General features: G+C 35.1%; 3 protein-coding genes across 3 annotated transcripts; 1 reads left to right on the top strand and 2 right to left on the bottom strand.

Moving 5' to 3' along the window:
- The first annotated feature begins 967 nt into the window (after positions 1 to 967).
- LOC146917952 (F-box protein CPR1-like) lies at positions 968 to 2,176 on the top strand. The gene has a single exon (XM_085721967.1). It carries the CDS (start codon positions 968 to 970, stop codon positions 2,174 to 2,176), a length of 1,209 nt encoding a protein of 402 aa, XP_085578093.1.
- A 5,740-nt stretch (positions 2,177 to 7,916) lies between these two features.
- Positions 7,917 to 13,241, bottom strand: LOC146917951 (uncharacterized). The gene has a single exon (XM_085721964.1). The coding sequence runs from the start codon at positions 13,239 to 13,241 to the stop codon at positions 7,917 to 7,919; it is 5,325 nt and encodes a 1,774-aa protein (XP_085578090.1).
- Positions 13,242 to 24,689: 11,448 nt separating this feature from the next.
- On the bottom strand, positions 24,690 to 25,999 carry LOC146917950 (F-box/kelch-repeat protein At3g06240-like). Its single transcript, XM_085717331.1, has one exon. The coding sequence runs from the start codon at positions 25,997 to 25,999 to the stop codon at positions 24,806 to 24,808; it is 1,194 nt and encodes a 397-aa protein (XP_085573457.1). The 3' UTR covers positions 24,690 to 24,805.
- Between the last annotated feature and the right edge of the window lie 638 nt (positions 26,000 to 26,637).

The raw sequence follows: 26,637 nt of genomic DNA, 5'->3' as shown, positions 1-26,637 counted from the left end.
AAAGGATTTTATGAGATTTTAAGATTGAAAGGATTGTATAATTCTTAAGAAAAATTCAATATTACAAGAGTGAATGAAAACAATTATCAAATTGTAATATGGTTAACAACAAAATAACATAACGTTGCCTTCCTTGTTAATGTATAGTAAAATAATAACAGCAAAAAATATATGCTAAAAAAACCCAAATAATCATAATAAATTAGAATAGCAAATTGACTTGAAAAAACTTTACACTTATGAATCTGTAATATTAATAGTGAAATGAAATATAATTAGTATGAAATACAATTAGTAAGTAACGTGCACAGAAACATATTTTCTTGACTGGAACATGAACAACGAGAAGCAAAAGAGAAAACAATGAACAAAATGAACAACGATGAGAAGCAACTGTATTGTGAATAAGGAGTAATTACGATGACGGAATAATAATAATAATAGGCTATGAGTGTGGAAAATAATAATAATAGGCTATGAGTGTGGAAAGAGAAAACAAAAATATAGATGTCTCAAAAAGTCTCAAGGTTTTTTGTGAGATTGTTGAATGAGCATGTCATGTGTATTTTTAACTAAAAAGTCTTACAAAATACATTATACTAGAGAATCCATTAAAATCTATAGACTTTTGAATACCAATAGACAATTCACAAGTCATGAGAAATCTCAATTGAATACCAACGGATTTTGTTGCCTTTAAATAAAAGTCATGATTGTCTTAATTGAATACCACAAGATTTGTTTACATTTTATAAAAGTCTTGATTGAATACCACTAGATTTTTTTATTACAAAAAAGTCTTTTAAAATCCCTTGAATTCTCAATTCAATAATTTCGTTTTTCTATATAAGCTGATAGCGTAAATAAAAAACATGAAATCATTTGAAAACCCTAATCGCTGTAGCTACGGTGAGTTTGTCAGCGTGCTTCGCATCAGAGGCTATCACTGGCAACTGTGATGAAATCGATGGATTCTCTTTCAACTAAAAAGGTTAGCAATCATATTCATAATGATATTGGACTTTCCATTCTCTCGAAATTGCCTCTAAAATCTTTGAAGCGATTTAGTTCCGTAAGTAAATCATGGTCATGCTTATTTGAAAACCCTATTTTCATGAACATGTATCGCAATAGTTTCATATCTGATGCTTACGAGGACGATGGTTCATGTCTCCTCCTACAACAGACTCTGCCAAGTCCATTAGATGATCTTCAATTGTTGTATTTGCTTTCTGGTGAAAGGTTTGAGAATAAAGTCAAGTTCGGTTTGCCACCTCCTTTTAAAGAGCATAGAAACTCTGGCTTTATATTGGGTTCCGTTATTAACGGAATTGTTTGTCATTACCGTAGTTGTACAGATGTTGTATTATGGAATCCAACTATCGACGAATTTAAGGTCCTTCCTAAAAGCCCTGCTGAGTTAGAGCCCAGGGTACGTTATGAGTTTTCTCGATATACGCTTCATGGATTTGGTTATGACAGTGTTAGAGATGACTATATGGTCATTCGACATGTACATTATTATTTACATCCATCTGACTATGGTCACTTTAAACGTGATGCATTAAGTTTGCCAACTAGCGTGTCACGTGACGATGTGTGGGAGATATACAGCCTAAGAAATAACTCTTGGAGGAAACTTGATTTGGACATGCCTTGTGCTATTTATACTTATGTAGGTGTCTATGTGTATTTGAATGGAGTGTGTCATTGGTGGGTTGACGACGACAATGAAGATAATGACCCATATTTGGTGTCCTTTGACTTAAGCAAGGAGGTGTTTTGTAAAACACTCATACCCTTAGCTTTGACTGATATTTTTTATTCTGAAGATGAGATTAGACGTGAGATACACTTGACGTTGTTAAATGACAACATTGCTTTGATCTCACATTATGACGAATCTGCTACATTTCACATATCAATTTTGGGTGAAGTTGGTGTAAAGGAGTCTTGGACTAAACTCTTCATTCTTGGGCCTTTTCCTGGCGTTGATCATCCTATTGGAGTGGGAAAGAATGGTGATTTATTCTTCATAAGAGATGATGACGAACTGGTTTGGCTTAACTTGAGAACTCAGAAGATGGAGGAGCTTGGTATCAAAGGCGATATGGATTTTTGTCAGGTAGTCATTTACAAGGAAAGCCATCTTCCCATTGGAGGAATAAATGGTTAATTATTTTCTTTTTTATTCTCAGATTTCACCCTAGAGGTTTATGGCAATTGTTATTAGGTTTTTACCTTGTACGCTAATTGGCTTGTCATATATCATAGTTTTTTTTCAAGCCAAGTTATAAGTTGATTGATGATATGAATTTGGGTTTATGGATTTTAGTTTGATATTTTTTCCTTACTGACCTCTAGTATCATGTAGAGCATCTTTTTGCTTATTGTTGGTAAAATTCTTGCTGATCAGTTATAACCTAATTAGAAGATCCTCTGGTATGTCTTAATTGAAAGTCAACCTAGATTTTGATCATGAAATAAATTATGACATTTCCATAATCTGTCTTCTCTTGGTTGTTAGGGCAACATACCAAAACTATAATTACAGAAAATTCTTGATGGTGACCTAAGTTAAATGCATTTGTATTAGTGGTGTATTGTTTAGAAGATCCTTATTTTTTTCATATAACACACAGAGACACATTCATATACACATACATACATGATCACTCACATGACTTTGATAAAAAAAAACTCAAAATGTCAAAAAATGTCACTTTACAACAAGCTATAGTACCTAATAAGGTTTTTGTAACAATGTGGTTTTAAAGTCCGATTCTTATTCTAATACATAACTTTTAAATTGAAATTTTAGCATAAGGAAGTACAAGGTTTTTATTTTTATTTTTTTGGTTGGATGAAGAATCGGAAAATGGATAACAAAATATGTAGTTGAGTTTTGAACTATACGAATGAATGAGGTCAATAACATCATAAAATTTTACTGATGTGGTGTCTTTTCATTCAAATTCAGTTGTTTGATTTATTACACTGCAGAATCTGTTTTTATTTTTGTTGAAAAGAAAAGAGAAACAATGGAGAAGTAATTATCTATCAATTTGACCTTTTTTTACATGATTGAAATCATTCCATTTGATTTGAGTGTTGTTTAGTAGGCATAGTCATAAATAAGCACAAGTATAGACTATAATAACGTAGTTCTGCTTGTTAAAAAAAAAATTGTCAAGTCCGGACTATGGGCCCATTTGGATTAGTTTATTTTAGAGCTTTTGTAAAACAACTTATGCAAATAAATAAGTTTTTATGAATTATTTATGTTTTTAAAGTAGTTTAAGAAAAAACAGCTTATGAAGATACAATTTTCGTTAGTAAGAGCTTACAAATTAAAATAAAAGATTATTTATTTACATAAGCTATTTTCATAAGCTCAATCCTAACAAGGTTACATTCTGGTTTGGATTCGCTATCTTTAAAGCGACTCTCTCTCACACACACTAGCAGATCTAAGATAGACTTTGATATCATGGATTTCCAATCTGATATATTCTGAACTTGAAAAGTATTGTGACACACTAAACGAACCTAAGATAGACTTCGATATCATATTGGATATTGTACCTAACTCAACACACATATCATGCTTTTAGAAAGTGAGAATTATTTAGGTTTTATAAGCTCAATCTAAACCTTATCTCTAGCCCACTTTATAAATAATAGTACTTGAGGTTGAATAAAGTTTGATTAAGACTTCTTATTCTTCTTCCATTCTTCTTTATTTTTATTTTTATTTAGACTTTGGTATATACATATTATATTAAAATAAATTCATATTTTACATGATATGACACATAACTTCCTCTTCGAAAAGGTTTAGAAGCTTTTCTTTGTCCTCTCTCCGTCCCTAATTATGAGATCACTTATAAAAAATGGCTATCCCGACTTTAATATAAGACTTACTATAAATTATTATGCATTTATCACTCTTTTTTTTTCAAATATACCTCTTATTAATACTATCAATTTATCTGGAATATGAAAAGTAACATTAAATGCATTTATATACAAATGATTATTTAGTAATAGTCATACACATTTCAGATAAATTTATTAATCCAATAACTTTTCTTAATACTCATATTTTTTTGTAACAACCAGAGATCCCTTTCCTTGATCATCCAATTTCATTTTACTTCTAAGAATAAGATCTTCTTCTTCCTTGTTTCTTCTTCTAGGAAACAATTGGAGATGATGTGCAAGATGTTGATGAAGGAAAAATACTTAACTTGCGGACTGAGTCTGCAGAGGGTTGTACCCGTGATCGAGTTTATGGCATAACAGACTTGTTTGTCAACCTTTGGCGTGGGTGCTCGTCGTTTACCCAAAAATCTCAAAATTATAATGGTTTCTTGTATGTGATGTATTTGGAGGCAGAGATGGTAGCTAGAGTTAGAGCTGAGCAAATGGTTTTTAAAGCGGAGCAGAAGGCTGATAATGCATTAGCTCAATCTCAAGTGGCTATAGATCTAAACAAGCCATTGATGAATGAAATGGATGAATTAAAAAAAATAGTATGGAGCAACGTGATCGGATCATGCAGTGCCACCCATCCTTTTTCGCATCCTCATTATGATGATAATTTGGACGACCAGTCATTGCATAGCGATTACTGGTCTTGGTTGTTTCAGACTAGTTTATAGTATTAGAACGACTTATTTTCGACGTGTTTATTTTGTTGGTAATGTGTTTTGACTGGGGTATATATGTTATTGTAGTCGTAACTATGATATTTTGTAGTTTAAGACTATTTATTAGTATCACAACAACAGTTAAATTGTATGTGTTTGTTACGTTAAGACAATATTATTTTTTGTGGCTGAGCTGATGTGTTAACCAGTTTATTAGCATTATGGGCAAAACAGGGTATAAAGTGAAATTTCACATGCTAAGAAAAAATAAAAAATATATTTGTTAGCGTCAATGGGGCCAACTCTATAAGATTGGATTGACTGGTATGAAGTTGACTTCTGCGTTAGAAAGGGAGACTCTACTAAATCTCATTGACTTTATAATATTGAATTTAGTATCGACAAAGCCGACTCTATATTATTTATTTAACTTTTGAATATTGACTTTAACATTGGTGGGGCCAACTATATAAGATTTGGTTGGCTTGAATGAAGTTGAATTTAGCGTTACCTAAACAAACTCTGCATGATTTTGTTGACTTTTTTTTATATAGATTTGTTAGCCACGGCTAATAGTAGAGTCGGTTTAAACTCAACTTAGTTGACGTTATGTTAGCCTAAAACTTAGGGACGCCGACGCTATCAATTAGCTTCAACTTTTTAGTCTGCCAGACCCCGACGCTAGTCTGACACTAATTCAGTGTAGTGTCAGTTTTAGCCCTGTTAAAGTGGATTTTTGGCCGATACTAAAATGCAGTTTTCTTGTGGTGATGGTCATTTTGTCTATCATATTCAATAAGGTCATTTATGTCTCTACATCTTTATTTTCTCTTAATTTCATCAAATTAGAATTCGGACGAGAAAGATTGTATTTCTCTTTCTTTTACATCAAATAACTAAAAAAATTCTAAAACTTTTTTATATGCTTCGTCGAACTATTTCACATGTAGAAATTAGACTAGAATTATTGATGATAATACAAATTATTGAAAATATTAATATTAAATAATTAGACTAGAAATATTATTCCCACACATATACATGGCAATCATTCTGAGAAAAAAATTTAAATCATAGGACTAATGCATAGTCATAGTCAGTCATTAGTCACAACAATTCTCTCATAAGTCATAACAATTATGAATTTTTTCAGAATTAAATTCATTCTATATTGTGTTTGCATAGCTCTCTGATTCATGTCTTCAATAGCTGATTTACGAGTATTTACTCATGTCACATAAATGGCCTCCCACTGTTTGCATGAAGGGATGTTGTCCACGTAAAACAGTGCCAAGCAAGTTCACGTTGCATGCCATGTGGCCAATAAACACAAGTAAACCATATCCTAAATTTTTCCCAATAGATCCAAAGGATGCATATCAACAGGTGTTTATATGAAACAAGTGCTTCTTTTTATTATTATTTATAAATTCTACATATTTAATTTGAATTTTAAGAATTGAGAAGCTAACATCTTGGAGGCTCAACTTCATATAGAATGACCAATTCTATTGAAGGGAATTGATGAAGATCTTTGGAAGAATGAATGGGACAAACATGACACTTGTTCTTTGAGCAAATTTTCATAAGTTAAACACATTGAGTTGACCTTAAAACTCAAAACAAATATGAATCATTTAGATATCCTTCACAAAAGTAATGTCGTGCCTAGTAATATTGTGGCATTTTTAGGATCCTGGATAAGAGGGTTCAAACTTACACGCACGCGCGCATACACATATATATGTTGTGTATTCAAAAAATTGCATTGTACTTAAAGTTATATACATACTCTAATTTTGTTCTATACACAACAAGTCATTACAATCTTCATAGTATATACAATGTTTTTTGTTTTAATAACCACATAAAATTCAATTACGTTATTTCTTGTCAAATTATAAATTTTGATATTTATCACTTAAAAATTAGAAGACGAAATATTATCAATTAAATACTTAGTGACAATATTATTATAATTAGAGATGAGCAAACTATCATTTAATTTGTAAATGTCTACTTTGTTGTCATATTAATCTCTTGTTGTATTGAAATTGCAAATACATCCACAAGTGTCTCTTTTGAATTTTTTTAAACTTTTTAATGGACTTTTAACTTTATTAATAATTATAATAATATATAAATTGTATATTATAATAATTATTAATATATATATATATATATATATATATATATATATATATATATATATAGAGAGAGAGAGAGAGAGAGAGAGAGAGAGAGAGAGAGACACACCAAATTTTTTAAGCAGTAATTTCTCTTCTCATTTTACTATTTAATTAAACTACAAAATTTCTAATTATTTTATTCAATTTTTTTTTTTTTAGGTAAACCAGGAGAGATGGTAGGCATCAAGGAGAAGCAACGACATCCCAATTATTTTATTCAATCAAATAACTAACGACTAGACTCACACGCAATAAACGTGAAAGTGTAAAATTCTCTTATTCAAACTCAAACCCCTACAAATTAACGTCTACGCATATATTAAAAAAAATGGTATTTACGTCATAACTATTTTTTAAGGGTTTTGCTAACGAGTGCGCTAAGGTAATTGTTTAAGGATTTTACTAAAAGAAATTTTGTCTTGGAAATGCGATTTGTTCCTTTTGTCAATGCAATAACTATTTTATATGCTTTGTCAATCGATGCATGAAAAAAGGAAATATTAATGTGTCCGGTTATCGGTATTTCATAAATAGAAATTAGATAGAATTATTGATGATAATAGAAACTATTAATATTAAATAATTAGACTAGAAATATTCTTCCTACACCAATAATTCCGGGAAAAAAAAATTCCCAAGACTATTTTTACATGCATATTCATAGTCGCTTATTAGTCACAAAACAATTATCTCATAACTCATAACAATGATGAATTTTCTCAGAATCAAATTCATTTTATTTTGTGTTTGCATAGTTCTTCGATTCATGTCTTCAATAGCTAAATATGAGTATTTGCTCATGTCACAGCAATGGCCTCCCTGATAGATTGCTACTACTACTAAGAACAAACTACTAAATTAGCTAAAGGAATTGCAGAAAACATTCACAGGAAAGAATTAAGACGGCAAAGGAATAAAAGGAATTTTCATTATTCATTACTAGGGTTGTGGCCAGGAGCCTACAATATATAGTGGATGGCAACATAAGAGAGATTACATCTCTGCCCTCCTAACAACACAGAGAATTCTAAGACTGAAAATAAGAGAAAAGATACTTGAGTGGTGGCCCACTGGATCATTTTGTTGTGAACCCTTTAAGCCAGAAAGGCTTTTTGATGGCCCTTTTATTCATGCGGCCCAAGTGCCTATCAATACTCTGCGGGTCGAAAAGAACCTTGTCCTCAAGGTTCGGGTTCTCCATTGGAAACGGGTCATGGGATAAGTTAGGTTGCTCACGTGTCACAGTCGGATTGGTTACTGGGGATTGCAAAGAGATGGGGATAGAGTTATTGGGAGTTAAAATATTTGGGGAGTTGGTCAAAGTTGATGGGGTCCCGAGAATGAAATCAGACCGTTGTTTGAGTGGAGAAATGGACGTAGATGATGAGCTTTTGGGGTCAGGAAAGAGAGTGGAATTAGATTTGGTATAAATAGCTTCTTCTGAGAACTCTTTGTACTTGGGAGAATCAGAAAGTGGTGTTTGAGAAGAAGACTTAGGAACGCCCTTTTCTGGTGGCGGTTTCGAAAATACTGGGGCGGATTTTTCAGGTTGAGGAGCACTGGTGAGAGTGGGAAACAGATCTGTATCAGTGTTGGGCAGATCTAAAGGAACAGAGTGCTTGAGAGGTTCAGTGCCATGGTAAGCGCGGAGGAGGGAGACATGAAAAACGGGGTGAATCCGAGAAGATGCTGGTAGATCCAGGTGATAGGCGACCTCTCCGACGCGGCGGAGTACCTTGAACGGCCCAACATACCGTTTGGATAGTTTCTGTGAAGAACGACGTTGCACTGTTTGTTGGCGGTAAGGTCGTAACCTTAGGAGAACCCAGCTGCCTTCGTTAAAGGTACATTCTTTGCGTCTACTATTTGCTTGATCTCTCATACTTTGTCTTGTTCTTTTGAGATTCTGAAATAGTGACTGAAGTATTTGTTGTCGGTTTTGCAAGGTGTTATCCAAGGTAGGAATTGGTGTAGATCCTGGTATATAATCTGGGATCCCAGGAGGTGTACGGCCAAATAAGGCTTGAAAGGGTGTCATTTGGATTGAAGAGTGATGAGCAGTATTATGCCAGAACTCAGCTAAGTGTAAATACTTGTACCAGAGCCGTGGGTGATCGCTAGTGAAACAGCGTAGATAGGCTTCCAGGCAGCGATTGACAACCTCAGATTGACCATCCGTTTCTGGGTGGTAAGCAGTGCTAAAACGGAGTGTTGTGCCTTGTAGTCGAAATAGTTCCTTCCAAAAAGTGCTGACAAATATAGGGTCCCTATCTGATGTGATTGAATTTGGGATGCCATGAGTTTTACATATCTCCACAGAGAAACGTTGGGCTAAGTCCGGTGCTGTGTATTTTGTAGGTAAGGCCAGAAAGTGAACAAACTTGGTTAGGCGGTCGCAAATGACCCAGATGGTGGTATGGCCGAAAGAGTTTGGAAGGTGAGTTATGAAATCCATGGTGAGATCGTTCCAAACCTTTTTTGGTATAGGAAGAGGTTGTAACAAGCCTTGTTTTTTTGCAGGGATGTATTTATTGTGTTGACATGTGGAGCAATGCTTGATGAAAGATTTTAGGTCTGTGGATAGTCCTGGCCACCAGAAAGAGGATGAGATCCGAGCTAAAGTTGGTTTAACACCAGAGTGGCCTCCCATGGGGGTGGAATGGAATTCTTTGAGCAGTGCTGTGCGCAGGTTTGGAATATCTGGTATGTAGATTTTTCCATGATAGTATAATAAGCCATTGACACTTTTCATCCCATCTGTTTCTGAGCCTGTTTTTTCAATGTTTTGCATGAGCTGTTTTCCATTCTCATCCTTTTCATAATACTGCTGAAGTTGGATGCACAATTCTGGAACTGGTGATGATATCTTCTTCAGAAGTAGAAATTCAGAGGTAAATTTTCTGCTGAGAGCATCTGCTACTTGGTTGGATTTCCCTGGTTTATAGAATATTTCGAAACTGAAACCTTGCAATTTTGAAGCCCATTTCTGTTGTTCCGGTGTTTGAATGCTTTGTGTCAATAGATTTTTTAAGCTCTTCTGATCTGTATAAATGTGAAAATGCCGACCAACAAGGTACTGACGCCATTTTTTTACAGCTTCAGTGACGGCGAACATTTCCCGCACATAGACAGAAGCTGATTGCATGCGAGGACACATCTTCTTGCTGAAAAAGGCCAAGGGGTGACCAGATTGTGAGAGGACCGCCCCAACAGCGACTGAGGATGCGTCAGTTTCAACAATGAAAGTTTTTGAAAAGTCCGGTAGCACAAGGACTGGCAGCTGTGTAATTTTCTGTTTTAATTCTGTAAAGGACTGTGCGGACTCTTTATTCCATTGTAATTTATTTGAACGCAGCAAATCTGTGAGAGGCGCAGCTAGTGTGGCGTAATGTCGCACAAAGCGTCTATAAAATCCTGTTAGGCCTAGAAATCCTCGCAGCGCCGTTAGAGATCTTGGTTCTGGCCATTCCAAAATGGCCTGCACTTTGTCAGGATCTGGTGCGACTCCGTTTTCAGAGATGACATGCCCCAAATAATTCACCGTGTCAACAGCGAACACACACTTCGAAAGCTTTGCAACAAATTTATTAGAAGCAAGTAAATCAAAAATAATGCGTAAATGAACCATGTGATCAGCAATATTTTGACTATAAATGAGAATGTCATCAAAGAAAACTAAAACAAACCGACGGAGATATGGCCTTAGAAGGTCATTCATAGCGGATTGAAAAGTGGAGGGTGCGTTTGAGAGACCAAAGGGCATCACGAGGAATTCGTAATGGCCATCAAAAGTACGAAAAGCTGTTTTGTGTGTGTCTTCCTTTGCCACTCGGATTTGGTGGTAACCCGATCGTAAATCAATCTTTGTGAATATTTTTGCAGACCCTAGTTCATCAAGTAGCTCATCAATAGTAGGAATAGGAAATCTATCTTTGATGGTAACTGCATTTAGAGCGCGATAATCCACGCAAAAACGCCATGATCCATCTTTCTTTCGAACCAACAAAACGGGTGAGGAGTAGGGGCTAGTGCTGGGAATAATAATACCTTCATATAACATTTCTTGGATCAAGTTTGTCATGGCTTCTTTTTGAGAATGGGGGTAACGATATGGTTTGACATTGATAGGTGGGGTATTTGGAAGGAGGGGAATATGATGGTCATGTGGGCGGTTGGGTGGTAGGCCGTGAGGCTTTTGAAAAACAGTTGGGTAGGCTAGCAGGATCTCTTGGATCTCTGGAGGTGGGGAAGGAAGAGAGGCTATTTGTTCTGTGGTAGCGTTGTTGGATGGGGAGTGTGAAGAGTCAATAGAGAGTAGATGTAAGGATGCTATAGAATCTGTTGTGAGCATGTGACATATCTGATGGTAAGTGGCAGTTTTAGGGTAGGAGGTAGTATCACCGTATATAGTAAGGTTCTCATTAAGGTGAGTGAAAGTGAGGGATGGTGTGGCGAAATTTGCTTGGATGTTGCCCAATGTGTCAAGCCATTCAATTCCGAGCACTACGTCTGCGCCCTGGATGGGAATTAGGTAAAAAGGAAGTGGGAAAGGTTTATTTTGGATGGTGAGGGGAACGGCTGGGCAACGTTTAGTGCATTGAATATGCGCGCCATTACCAACCATGACTGAGAAGGGAGGGCACGGGGTAGTGGGAAGTTTTAAGTGTGCTGCAATACGCGGTTGGAGGATATTATGAGTGCTTCCCGAATCAACTAGTATCATCACAGCAAGTTCACCGATGCGGCCTTTGAAACGTAGTGTTTTGGGAGACTTTCTGCCCGTTAAGGCTTGGACAGACAAGTGAAAATAAGTTGCTTCGACTTCTGTGGTTTCCTCCTGATCCAGCGTGTGGTCTTCATCAGGAAGTTCAGTTGGTTCTTCCTCAAGGAGGAGCAAGAATTTGGGTGTAGCACAACGGTGACCGGGAATGAACTTCTCGTCGCAATTGAAACAAAGTCCTTGAGTCCTGCGCTCTTGCATTTGGGCTGGAGTCATGCGTTTAATGGGTAACGGGTTGGGGGGTTGTTTAATTTGGTTTGGAAGAGGTGTTGGTTTGGACTGAGAAGTAGTTTGTGGGGTGTTTGTAGTGCGGTTGAAGGTAGAAGTGGAGGGGGAAAAATTTTTGTGGAATTTTGGTTTAGAGTCTTTGATTTTTGCCTCTAGTAGTTTGGAGAGCCCAATAGCTTCAGAAATGGTTCGTGGTTTATGGACAGCAACCTCATGTTGGATTTCCGCTGTGAGGCCGGAGATATAGCAATTTAATATTGATTCTGGTGTGAGTCCGAGGACTCGATTACACAACCGTTCAAAATTTGCTTGGTACTCCGCAATTGTGCCTACTTGGCGAAGCTTGAACAGCTCTGCTTGGTGATTTTCATATGTGGAAGGTCCAAATCTGAGCTCAAGGTGATGTGTGAAAGTGAACCAATCGGACAGTTGTTGATTATCATACATCCATTTGAACCAACTAAGAGCTTCACCCTTCATGTAAAAACTGACCATGTGGAGTCTTTGGTCATAGGAAATTTGGTAATATTGGAAGAATTGGTCGGCTTGAAAAAGCCAATCAATAGGATTGGATCCCTCAAAGCTCTGTAGTTCAAGTTTAGGTGTTCGAATAGTAGGTTGTGGATGGGAGGGAAAATATTGAGGAGTGTGTGTGGGTATTGAACTGGAGTGAAAAGAAGGGGATTGTTGGTTGTAGTTGTGATGGTTGTTGTGTATAATTGGTGGTGGGGGGTAAGGGGGTGGCGGTGGAAGTGAGTTGTGACGAAATTGTTGATGGAAAAGGGGAAGGCTAGTGGTTGTAGTTGTATAGTGGGTGGTGGAATTAGAGGTGAAAGGGGTGAAAAGTTGAGAGGTGTGAGAAGTGGGTGTGGGTATGGTGGAGACAGTTGGTATATGGGTGGGAATGATGATAGTGCGTGTGGTTGTGAGTGGTGTGGTTGAAGTTGGCATGGAAGAGATGATGGGAATGGGTCGAGTAGTGAAATTGGAAGTGGGTATTGGGAAAGACAGATCTGTGGTAGTAGTACTAGGTGAAGATGAGAAGATAGCAGAGGATGATATACCTGATGCAGAGGATAGCGGAGGTGGTGGTGGTGGTGGTGGTGTGGCCGTTTGGCGGTGGAGAAGCTGTCGCATCATGTCGGCGATCTGGGCGGAAAGGGCATCGAAACGGTTGTCGTGGACGGCGGCTCGGCGGTCTTGTTGTTGTTGTTGTTCGTCGAGTTTGGAGTGAAGAAGATGTAGTTGAGTTTCCATGTTTTTGTTGATGGTAAGGAACCGTTCGTCAGTGTCATTGCGGAGGTTTTGGACGGTGGTGTCGATGTGGTCATGGGTGCCCTGAAGAGCATCTTCAAGGTCCTTGGTTGTGGGAGCTGTTGGTTTGGGAGGCATGCTGAGTGAGAATGAAAGCACCAATTGATAGATTGCTACTACTACTAAGAACAAACTACTAAATTAGCTAAAGGAATTGCAGAAAACATTCACAGGAAAGAATTAAGACGGCAAAGGAATAAAAGGAATTTTCATTATTCATTACTAGGGTTGTGGCCAGGAGCCTACAATATATAGTGGATGGCAACATAAGAGAGATTACATCTCTGCCCTCCTAACAACACAGAGAATTCTAAGACTGAAAATAAGAGAAAAGATACTTGAGTGGTGGCCCACTGGATCATTTTGTTGTGAACCCTTTAAGCCAGAAAGGCTTTTTGATGGCCCTTTTATTCATGCGGCCCAAGTGCCTATCACTCCCACTGTTTGCATGAAGGGAGGTTGCGGTAAAACATCGTCAAGCAAGTTTACGTTGCTTGACTTGTGGCCGACAAGCACAAGTAATCCATTTCTCAATAGATTCAGAAATGCATATCAACAAGTGTTTATATGAAACAAGTGCTTCTTTTTTTTATTATTTATATATTATTACATATTTAATTTGAATTTTAAGAATTGTTTATTTTTTATTTAATCAGATGCAAACATTTTGGAGGCTCAACTTCATAAAGAATGACCAAATCTATTAAAGGGAATTGATGAAGATTTTTGGAAGAATGAAAATGGGACAAACATGGCACTTATTCTTTGAGTAAATTTTCGCAAGTTGAGTACTTTGAGTTGACCTTAAAATTCAAAACAAATATGAATCTTTTAGATCTTTTTCTCAAAAGTAATGTTGTGCCTAACATTACAGTGGCGTTATCAGGATTCTAGATAAGGAGGTTTAAACTTACACGCTCGCGCCCGCACACACGTATATATGTTGTATATTCATAAAATTGTATTGTACTTAAAGTTACATACACACTTTGCAATTGTTCTATACACTACTAGTCATATTATAAACAATATTTTTTTATTTAATTTTTTATAATAACCACAAAAAATTTAATTACATTGTTTCTTGTCAAATTATCTAAATTTTGAATACATCACTTAAAAATTAGAAGACGAAGTATTATCAAATAAATACTAAGTAACAATTATTATAATTAGAGACGAGCAAACCACTATTTAATCTCTAAATGTGTACTTCGTTGGATAATGCATTTATAAACAACAATAAAAATAAATTATTAATAATAGTAGTTGTGGCTTTGTAGGTGTTTCATTAACCATTATTACGATTTCAAAGTATAAAGTTGATGAGCTCATGCAGTTGTCAGTGGTCACACACATTAGTTTTAGCCAGCACTATATATTATTGAGACATAGATAAGTGTTTTTTTTTTCTTGATAAAACATAGACAAGTGTTTTAGCTTCATCATTGAAACTTAACATCTTTGGAACTTATAGCCAGGAAATGAAAACCACCTATAGTAAGGAAACAGTGACTGTTCTGCTAGCTATAAATTAACGGCTACAAATATATCAAAGAATTGTATTTACAACCTAACTATTTTTTTAGGATTTTGGTAACGAGTGTCCTAAAGAAATTGTTAACAAATTTTATTTTGGAAATACAACTTGTTTCTTTTATCAATGCAATAACTATTTTATATGCTTTGTCAAACAATGCTTGATTAAAGGGAATATTAATGTGTCCGGTTATCGGTATTTCACATACAGAAATTAGACTAGAATTATCGATGATAATACATATTATAGAAACTATTAATATTAAATAATTAGACTAGAAATATTCTTCCTACACATATACATGGCAATAATTCCGGGGAAAAAATTAATTCCTAAGGCTATTTTTACATGCATAGTCATAGTCAGTCATTAGTCACAACAATTCTCTCATAAGTCATAATAATGATGAATTTTCTCATAATCAAATTTATTTTATTTTGTGTTTGCATAGCTCTCCGATTCACGTCTTCATTAACAGATTTCGAGTATCTGCTCCTGTCACAACAATGGCCTCCCACTGTTTGCATGAAGGGAGGTTGTGCAACAGTGCCAAGCAAGTTCACGTTGCATGGCTTGTGGCCGACAAACTCAAGTAAACCATATTCTAAATTTTGCTCAATAGATCCAAAGGATGCATATCAAATGGTGTTTATATGAAACAGGTGCTTCATTTTATTATTATTTATATATTACTACATATTTAATTTGAATTTTAATAATTGTCTTTTTTTTATTGAATCAGATGCTAACATCTTGGAGGCTCAACTTCATAAAGGATGACCAAATCTATTGATGGGAATTGATGAAGATTTTTGGAAGAATGAATGGGACAAACATGACACTTGTTCTTTGAGCAAATTTTCGCAATTTGAGTACTTTGAGTTGACCTTAAAACTCAAAACAAATACGAATCTTTTAGATCTCCTTCTCAAAAGTAATGTTGTGCCTATTACTACAGTGGCGTTGTCAGGATCCTGGATAAGGGGGTTCAAACTTACAATCTTCAAAGTATAAACAATGATTAGATATATGAATGGGAGATTGGTTGTTTTAAATTAAACTATATGTACTTGTTTACACCAAAACATAATTAAGTTTTTGCCCACAGACAATTAGTCAAACCAGAGACAAATGTGAAGATTTATGGTGAGAAAAAGGTGCCCACAGTTCACATCATGTTTGAAGAAATGTGCACAAATAATCGAGTAACTATCAGCTCACTACACAACAGTACATGCAACTGGTGGCTGTTCTTTTCCTCCGAGGAAATCATTTTGCGATATGACAAGATGGAAGTGTATTTAGTGGTTGTTTCCGGATATTCACTGCAGTTGTTCTATGAAATTTCAAAAGAAAGAAGAGTTTGTTGGTAACGGTTCGAACAACTAAATAGAAAGGAAATAATAAGGTAGCAAACAACTCCAAAAATGTTAAATCAAACCAAGCCACAAGCCAAGCCACAAACCGACATAATAAGGAAATAATAGGCAGAAGATATTATAAGGTTTAGATCATGAGGACATTGTTACATAAACTTAGTTAGCAGTAACCAAGAATTCATAAAACCGACATAATATACAGCCAGAACCTAGTTATCACAGTGTACATATCTTGAAAATACCATAGACAAACATACACCGTTATTAGAGTTTGGCAATTTGGCAAAAATACGAAGATATGGTCCTCAACGTACCTGTCAAGGTGTAGAGGCAATGTTGTCGATGGTGGATGGCGGAATATAGCTGAAGCAAAAAATTTGCCATATAAACACGCTGTTGCGGCCTATTGCACCGCGATGGCGGGCATTCCTTTACAAATTTCCTTTGGTGGTTGTCCAAAAGTCCGCCATGGCAGCGCTATACACATGTCCAAGAAGAATAAAATCAGTGCCATATGTTATTTTGATTACTCCTCATGATTGATGTCACACATAAACATGTCCAAGACTATTCTTAAATTTCATGGGACTTTCAAAATCTATATATAATATAAAAAAATACGCTATTTAGAAAGGAAGCAATTTTAACCAATGTCAAACAACATCGGTGATCGCTGTTAAGAAACAAAGTTATAATTATGTTACGTATCCAACAAGCAACAAGAAACATAGCTATAATTGTGTTACTATTTAGAATGGAAGCATCCAAATTATAATTATTATGTTCCATCAAAAAGATAAATGCAATCCAGCAAAATCAAACTATTGCATCAAAAAGTGCAGCAAAACAAACAAAAGCATAGACTCCTGATCCTTTCAAGCAAAAGATCAAGATCATTCACTAATACAAATCAATTAGTAACCTTCCACAACAAACAACAAAAGAATAAAAATGCAATGCCGCATGAGCTATGATACTCTAGTTTGAAAAGAAAACACAATGCAGCATGAGCTACGATTTTTTGTCTTGGACTTATGACGAAAAAATGATTTTACCTTGTATTGCTTGAAGCTTTTGACCTTTAGAAATAAACAGACACATAGAATACATATGTGCTTTCAACAGAATTTTCCCTCAATCATAAAGCAATGTTAGTTTACTGTTGAAAATACTTTAATAAGTTTTAGAGTATTTCCACATTAGAACTCAATTTTTAAAATTATAATGATGTACCTCAACTGAAAGTATTACAATATTTCCACATTTGGAAATGCATCAACCAAAGGCTCATGTATAGTTCAAAACACCAAAACACCCCTTGAACCTATCTCTTATAGTTGATGTTATCATCCCATCAACATTTGGCAGAGACCTTGATGGCTTGAATACATACAGACCCGCAGAATTGGCAGCAATTAAAGACACCATCTAGGATCACTGATTGTTACACCTCTCATTGATAGCACATGAACAATATGTCACAAACAACAATGGGTAATATGAGCTGACAATGCATTCTACGGAAAACAATGCAATTTCACTACTGATACACCTGCACAACCACAATACAGACCCTACACAAACGAATAACAGAACCTGAAAAAACCGGCCCGATAACACCATCCACACACTAAAAGCCAGCATGAGGAAAAACAGGTTTTTTTTTATCATTATATCATTTTTTTATCATTATATGTATATGAAATTTTGACAGTCGTGATTAATCTTTGTCACAAAATTGTATAACACACAAGATAAGTTCTCTTCTCTCAAACGAGGTTTCCCCATACATAAGAGCCTACAATCAAATCTCACCACTTGCTTATGGTTTGACCCCATTATTAATAAAGTTCATCCCCAATATTACCAACTTAATGTCATTCTAGTCTTTGTAAATATTAAAGAGTAATGAATGTGATTAACATTATGAACTTTCAAAAAGGATCTTCATGGAAATGGATAATGTGAGAGTCTATAGATTAATACTTTTCTACAATTTCAAGGATCAATTCGGAATTTACTCTATAAAAATATGCAAAACGTTTTTTGGTTAAAAAATATGCATAAACTTGATAATGTACTTCACAAATAATATGCATAAACTTGATAAAGGCGTCACATAGGCATGGTTAGAGATAATTTTGTCCTAGATGCGGTGACTATCCTAAAATGATCATGCATATCCTAATAGATTGTGAAGAGCTGAAAAAATCATGTGAAAATATTCTTGAATGATCTTATCTCGTAGGAAGTTTGGAGTAAGTTTTTTAGTGTTGGGTTGTATTTGGCTTGATTGGAATGTCACAACTACTGATATTGCTACGATACATAATGATCGACAAATCTTATTTAGAGTTGCCACTTATGAGCTTTGGAATGACAGAAACAATATGATGTTTACCGGGCGGGAAGTCTTCGATAAGTGCTCAACTTTTTCGTCTGATAACTAATCAAGTTAAGTTCATTGTTTGCTTAGTCTCGCTCATTGAGACACAACATTGAAGTTTCTTGGACACAGTCCACCGCACAATCACTATAAAATTAATATCGATGGGTCTCATAAAAAAGTCGTAAGGGGTTTCAACTTGTTGAAGACTAATTAGAAATCCTCATTGTAGGTTCATTTGTGGCCTTCACAACAGACTTGACACGTGCTCTTCTGTGTGGGCGAAACTCTAAGCTCTAGAAGTTGTTAATATGGTTATATCGGGTTCATCTTCAAATGCTTTCCTCCAACCTCTTCTTCAAGAGGAGATTTCTCTTCTCTACCATCCTAGATGGAGAACCTCAATTTGTCTTGTATACTGCGAGGCTAATTGTTGTGCTGACTTGTTAGCGAATTTTTGACACGCTTTATATTTTAATTGTATTTTCATTGATGTTCTTCCTCCTGCATTGAAACTTCTGTCTTGTAAACTTTTTCGTACCATCACTGCGAAGTCATCAAATTATTTTACAAAATTCCTAAGTACACCGCAAAATAATTAACTTGTAATTTAACAAACACAATTCATCTCCAATTTATGACATGCCTGTATAATTTTCGTTGATGTTCCAAATACTGAAAAAACAATTCTCTTGTTGATGGATACAAGTTTCCTTCAGTTATTGCTTCAACATAATTGTGGCACTAGTTACGTTTGAAATGGATCACATATAACCTAAGTGCAAGTTCTAAATACAAAGGTATAGTATACAACATGATATATACAACATGATAGTATACAACATTAATACAAATTGTGTCAGACGGTTATATCAAATAGCGGTTATGGTAGTACTATAGCGTAGCAGAATTTTAACAAACCACTATTGTTCTGTGATACAAGATTTAGTACAGAATATTTTCTATCTACGATCCGCAATCGACAACACTGGATGCAACTAATGTAGGATGGACAGGTTTAGAATATTAAGAATGCTGGAAGAATTGAGAAAAACTTTTAGCCTAAAAAACAGTGACAAAATACAACAAATCAAGAATACAGTCCAAAATAATTGAGGTTTTCATCAAGTGACTCGAGAAAATTTTCTGGAAAATCATGTGCTTGAGTTCTCTGGTATTGATATCATATTTACACAAATATTTCAGAAGAAAACATAATCATTAGAGCGAATAATAAATACTAAATATCAAAATCAGAAATAGTTCTTGTATATTAGTAGTACATTCGATCATGCTGAAAGACAGCAAGAGCATATTTGAAGGATCGATTTGGCTTCGAAACTAGGGCATGAGCTCGAGCAACACCAACGCCAGGAACAGATTGAAGAAAATCACATCTATCTAAAACACACATGCCTGGAAAATTGCTTTTCCAACCGACTGTTGGGAGCGAGTTTTGTGTTTTGTGTTTTAAAGTTATTCAGCATGAAGGTTTACTAAATTCAGCAGAGAAAATGTTTTATAATTCTATTCATTCACCATTCCCCTCATGATCCATCTTATTAATAACTTGTTCAAAATAAAAGCGGATTAGTATCCAAAACACAGGTCTCCTATGAAATTGAATGTTAAAGTAGTAAACCTCGACGCACAAAATCATAGTTTCCAAGAAGATCTTAAAGCTGGACAGCCATATACTATCATAAGCAAAACACAGGTCTCCTATGAAATTGAATGTTAAGCCTTATTCATTTCTTTCTTGTGACAAGTCATACCTATTCTAGTAAAGCCTAAGATTCATTTAATTTTGATGGCATGCAATAACATACATCTTTAAGACAAAATTGTAAATTGTAAAACAGAAGAAACAAAAGATTGAAAGAAAAAAGAAAGAAAAAAAAGATTTAGATCCTTAAAAGCATTCATGATTGGATCTTATAAAATAAAAATACTCATGTTTAATGAATTCATGCTAGGGGAACTCGGTGTGAGCCGGATGAAGAATCATGGACTACACTCTTCGTTGTTGGACCATTATATTGTGTTGACCATCCTATTGGAGCGGGGAATAAGGGTGATATATTCTTTATATCAAATAATGGAGAACTAGTTCGGTTTGATTGAGTACCCAAAGGATTGAGAATTATTGCATTAACGATGTACTTGGTATTACGATACTCCTTCATAAGGAAGTTCTTCTTCCGGTTGGAGGAATAAGAAATGTATGACACCGATTATTAGAATTTTACCTTGTATACAAGGTGGCTTGTCAGTTGAGCATAACATAATTATTATCATGTAGGTAGCAAATTTAGAAACTAATTGAGAGTATGAACTTTGCTTCATCAACTTTATTTTATTTTTTGTGGAAATCTGATGTAATGCATCTTAAATATGCATTGCAGTCTGAAAACTGAATGTCATCCTAGTGCCTCTGATGTGGTTCTGATATCTAATGTCTACAACAGGTGTTGCTATGTCCATCTACGGTGAAGAATAGGTTTCCAATGGTAGAAAATTTTGAAGGCATAAAGAAGACACTAAATCTATTGATTGTTATTTGATACTACCCATTTGAACAACAAAGCCCGGTCTTGCCAGCGACAATTTAATATGAATATCTTCATTGAACAGTATGGCTAGGCGACAATTTAATAAGTCTTGAGATCTATTGGACCCTATGGCTAGGCGATTTAGTTATATGTAGGTGGTTCCTGTTAATCTCTGTGATAGCATTTCTGGCCTTTGCTGCCGTTTGCGTCTGGTTTGCCTTCTTTAGGTCCATTTTGAGACTGGTTTTTTCTGGTTTGGCACTTCTGTGTTGGTATCCGGATATATAAGTATTGGTTTTCTCTGGTTTCAAGTTTCTGTCAATGTTTACTGACATGAAGGTGGTGTACTCATCACATACATATTGTAAGGTTTCTTCTCTTATACAATTTGCATAACCCTATAAACGAAATCCCTTAACCTATGCAAAAATTTAAATTTAAAATGTATTGATCAGAATAAGAACCATCCTTTAAACCATGTAGTTACAAAAACTTTACTACCATGTGATGAACTGAATTTTAGAAATTTGAAGTTTTTAATCCAAGGCATGTAAAAAAGTAACAAACGGTTAAGCACTATAGCTTTTAACCAAAGCATTGTAGCCAAGCAAAGCAACTTTTCTATGGCACTAACAGAGTAAGATTATGCAAGACAGAATCATAGAATGAAAGGCTGTGTTTCAAAAACAAGACAGCAGGAAAATACTTGCATTCCTATAACATATATATTTAACCAAACAGATGGTATTGTTCAATTTATTAAACAGAATCCTAAAAAAACAAAGCCATGGTGCTCATTAGCTTATCAAGCTCCCAAACATACCTTATTTTACATAAAATTGGAGGTCATTGAGTAAAGGAAATATCATTCTTACAAATAAAAAAAAAAAAGTGCATATAGGAAAGAACCCTAATAATCAATCACTTATTTATCCAATAGGAAAAGAGCTTTCCTTGTAATTGACAATCTGACAACAACCGAATTCCCCTTTAAGACCAAGCTCTTCAATCACTTGGGTACTTAAATTAAACCTAACTAGTTCACCATCTTTTCTTCTGAAGAATAGATCACCATTCTTTCCCTCCCCGATAGGATGCTCAATGCAAGGTAAAGGCCCAATAACGAAGAGTTTAGTCCAAGACTCCTTCACACCGAGTTCACCCAGAATAGATATGTGAAAAGTTGTCATTTCTACATAGTTTGAGATCAAAGCAACGTGGTCATTTAATACCATCAAGTATCTCATCAAAAATACAGAATCAAAACTATAGCGTAGCAGAATTTTAACAAACCAGTGGACCACTATTGTTCTGCGATACAAGATTTAGTACAAAATATTTTCTATCTACGATCCGCAGTCGACAACACTGGATGCAACTAATGTAGGATGGACAGGTTTAGAATATTAAGAATGCTGGAAGAATTGAGAAAAACATTTAGCCTAAAAATGGTGAAAAAATACAACAAATCAAGAATACAGTCCAGAATAATTGAGGTTTTCATCAAGTGACTCGAGAAAATTTTCTGGAAAATCATGTGCTTGAGTTCTCTGGTATTGATATCATATTTACACAAATATTTCAGAACAAAACATAATCATTAGAGCGAATAATAAATACTAAATATAAAAATCAGAAATAGTTCTAGTATATTAGTAGTACATTCGATCATGCTGAAGACAGCAAGTGCATATTTGAAGGATCGATCTGGATTAATTTTCGGGCATTTGGTTACCTTTCTCAAACTCAAGAACAGACAAGATCTGTAAAAAATGATATATTAGTTAGAATGAATGAGGTAACTTCAGAATGCGTGTTATAAAAGTTTCTACATCGGAATATCAAGCTAGTATTTCTTGGAGTTTGGAGAAAACTGCTATAATTTTAGAAGCAATGAATCTTCTTCTATTCTAATTGAATTCACTTAGACAAGTAATTGACGACAGTGGTTATTAAAAGCTAAGAATATGGTTACACAATACATATTATGATGCTTCAAAACAAGGGCATGACCTCGAGCAACACCAATGCCAGGAACAGATGGAAGAAAATCACATCTAGCTAAAACACACAAGCCTGGAAAGAGGAAAAATTGTTTTTTCAACCGTCTATATTGCGAACGAGTTTTGTGTTTTAAAGTTTTCAGCATTCTAATTTTCATACTTTCAAAAACACACATGCATATTATTAAGTACATATTATTGCATTCAACAAACAACAAGAAAATCACTTGAGAAACACTTCACATTGAAACTCTAAAATGAAGGTTTACTAAATTCAGCAGAGAAAATGTTTTCTAATTCTATTCATTCACCATTCCCCTCACGATCCATCTTATAAACAACTTGTTCAAAACAAAAGCGGATTAGAATCCAAAACACAGGACTCCTATGAAATTGAGTTTACTTGAGCCGGATGAAGAACATGATGCATTGTTTTCTCTTACTGGTGAGAAATTCGAGAATAAGGTCAAATTAGATTTGCCACCTCCAGTTCAAGAGAATGATCAATATTTATATATATTGGATTATGTTGCTGATGGAACTATTTGTTTCTACCAAGGTTTGATAATACCGAAAATTACAATTTGGATCGTAACTACCAAGGAATTCAAGGTCCTTCCTCGTAGTCCTCGAGTCCCTCCCAATTTCTTATGACAGGGTTGTGTTTTAATTTCATGGATTTGGCTATGACCATAAGGAAATTCGACATGCAGCACATTGTATGCCTCTGACTGATTTCGAAAGTTATATCCCACCACACGACTCCATGTGGGAGGTATACATCTTAAGAAGTAACTCATGGAAGAAACTTGATGTAGATATGCCTATCGGCTATCGTGCTTCAGGTATCAGAGTGCATACAAATGGAGTGTGTCATTGGTGGGATAGACTTGATGATTGCATGGTGTCTTTTGACTTGAGCAGTTAAGTCTTGAGATCCATTGGACCATATGGCTAGGTGATTCAGTTATCTGTAGGTGGTTCTGTTGTTCTCTGCGATAGCATTGTCTGGCCTTTGCTGCCGTTTTGAGACTGTTTTTTTTTCTGGTTTGGCGCTTCTGTGTTGGTATGCGGATATTTTACTGATATGAAGGTGGTGGCATTGCTATCTAAGTTTGTCATATTAGTGGCATTTCCCACGTTGCTAGTTCAGAGGCTGTGTACTTAAAATGTATTTATCAAAATAGGAACCATTCTTTAAGCCATGTAGTTACAAAAACTTTACTACCATGTTCTGAACGGAATTTTAGAATTTGAAGCTTTTAATCCAAGGCATATAAAAAAAGAAACAAACAGTTAAGCACTTTAGCTTTTAACCAAAGCATTGTCGCCAAACAAGCAACTTTTCTATGGTACAAATAGAGTAAGATTAAGCAAGACTGAATCATAGAATGCAAGACTGTGTTTCAAAAACAAGACAGCAGGAAAAAACGTAAGATATTTACATTCCTATAACATATACATTTAACAAAACAGATAATATTGTTCAAATTAATAAAAAAAATGACGGCAACATGAAAGACCAAGAGAAACAAACAGGGAGAAGAATCCTACAAATGTAAAGCCATGGTGCTCATTAACTTATCAAGCTCCCAAATATACCTTATTTTACTTAAAATTGGAGGTCATTGAGTAAAGGAAATATCATTCGTAGTCCAAGGAAATATCATTAGTAGTCTTACAAATAAGGAAAAAAGTGTATATAGGAAAAATCCTAATAATCACTGCCTCACTGGCATAAACATCTCAGGTGAAATGGTTAAGATTAAACAAGCAAAACAATCAATCATTTATTTGTCCAATAGTAAGAGAGCTTTCCTTGTAATTGACAATCTGACAACAACCGAATTCCCCTTTAAGACCAAGCTCTTCAATCACTTGGGTACTTAAATTAAACCTAACTAGTTCACCATCTTTTCTTCTGAAGAATAGATCACCATTCTTTCCCTCCCCGATAGGATGCTCAATGCAAGGTAAAGGCCCAATAACGAAGAGTTTAGTCCAAGACTCCTTCACACCGAGTTCACCCAGAATAGATATGTGAAAAGTTGTCATTTCTACATAGTTTGAGATCAAAGCAACGTGGTCATTTAATACCATCAAGTATCTCATCAAAAATACAGAATCAAAACTATCATTCATATACAAGGGCAGGGGTGTTGTACAAAACACCTCATTGCTTAAGTCAAATGACACCAAATATCCTTTATGTTCAAATTCATCTTGATACCAATGACATACTCCCTTCATGTAGACATAGACACCTACCCAACCGTGATGAGCACAAGGCAGATCCAGATCAAGTTTTCTCCAAGAGTTGCTTCTTAGGTTGTATATCTCCCACACGTCGTCACGTGACAGCCTGATTAGCTCACCTTCCATATCACCTTCAAAATCATCAGGTACATCTAGACTATAAGATACGTATCGAATGACTTTGTAGTCATCTCTAACATGGTCATAACCAAAGCCATGAACATAACAATAGACTTCCTCGTAAAGTACAGGCAACTCGGTAGGGCTGGGAGGAAGGACCTTGTATTCCTCGGTAGCTGGGTTCCATAATACAACAATAGGTTCTCGTCCTTGAAAGAGACAAACATTGCCATTAATAACCGGACCTAAAATATGAATAGCTATATTATCCTCTTGAAATGGAGGTGGCCAATCTAATTTGACCTTATTCTCAAACCTCTCACCGAAAAGCAAATATAACACACGAAGATTTGGTAAATATGGCAGAGTCTGTTGTTGGAGGAGACGTGAACCATCCTCCTCATAAGTACCGGATATGAAATAATTGCGGTACATGTTCATGAAATTAGGATTCTCAAATAAGCAAGACCATGATTTACGTACGCAACTAAACCGTTTCAAAGATTTAAGAGGCAATTTGGACAGAATGGAAAATGCAAGATCATCATGAATATGATTGCTAACCTTTTCAGCTGTAACAGAATCCGTTGATTGCATCATTTTCTCAGAAGATGGGTTTTCGTGAAGCTAGTAGGGATTGCTGTGAAATTGAAGTGTTTGTTGATTTCTTGTTTCCGTTTTACTCTAGTTATATAGAAAACTTCTTCAGAAAAACAGCTATATATTTTCTTTTTAATCATAGAAAGAAAGATATATTTTGTTAGTAAAAAAAAAAAAAAAAAAAGAAAAGAAAGTATATATAAAAATTAAATTCATTATTAACTTTTTGAGGCAATTAGTAATTAATGTTTTCTACCTAAAAAAAAAGTAATTAATGTTTTCTTTTGACTGATTATTACTTTTTTATACTCCCTCCGTTTCAAAATGAGTGTCGCTTTAGCCAAAAAAAATTGTTTCAAAATGAGTGTCGTTTTACATTTCCAATATAACTTTAATTTTTTTTCTTCCAACTTTACCCTCTCCAACTTTTCTCTCACACAATTTTCAATGCAACTTTAATTTTGTCTTTTTCTTATAAAGTAAGGGCAGTTTAGTAAAAGCGTTATATCCAATGATTATTTCATTCTATTTCTTAATCTGTGTGCCAAAGCCTAAAACGACACTCATTTTGAAATGGAGGGAGTACTATCTTTTGACTAGTTGTTATACATTAACTACTATCTAAAATGTGGTATCTT

The sequence above is a fragment of the Medicago sativa genome, chromosome 6 (assembly GCF_051527215.1).
Source record: "Medicago sativa cultivar Bolivia chromosome 6, Bolivia_mono, whole genome shotgun sequence".
In the NCBI taxonomy this organism is placed as follows: Eukaryota; Viridiplantae; Streptophyta; class Magnoliopsida; order Fabales; family Fabaceae; genus Medicago; species Medicago sativa.
Note: the sequence above shows the minus strand (reverse complement) of the source record. Positions and strands in the feature narration are given on the sequence as shown.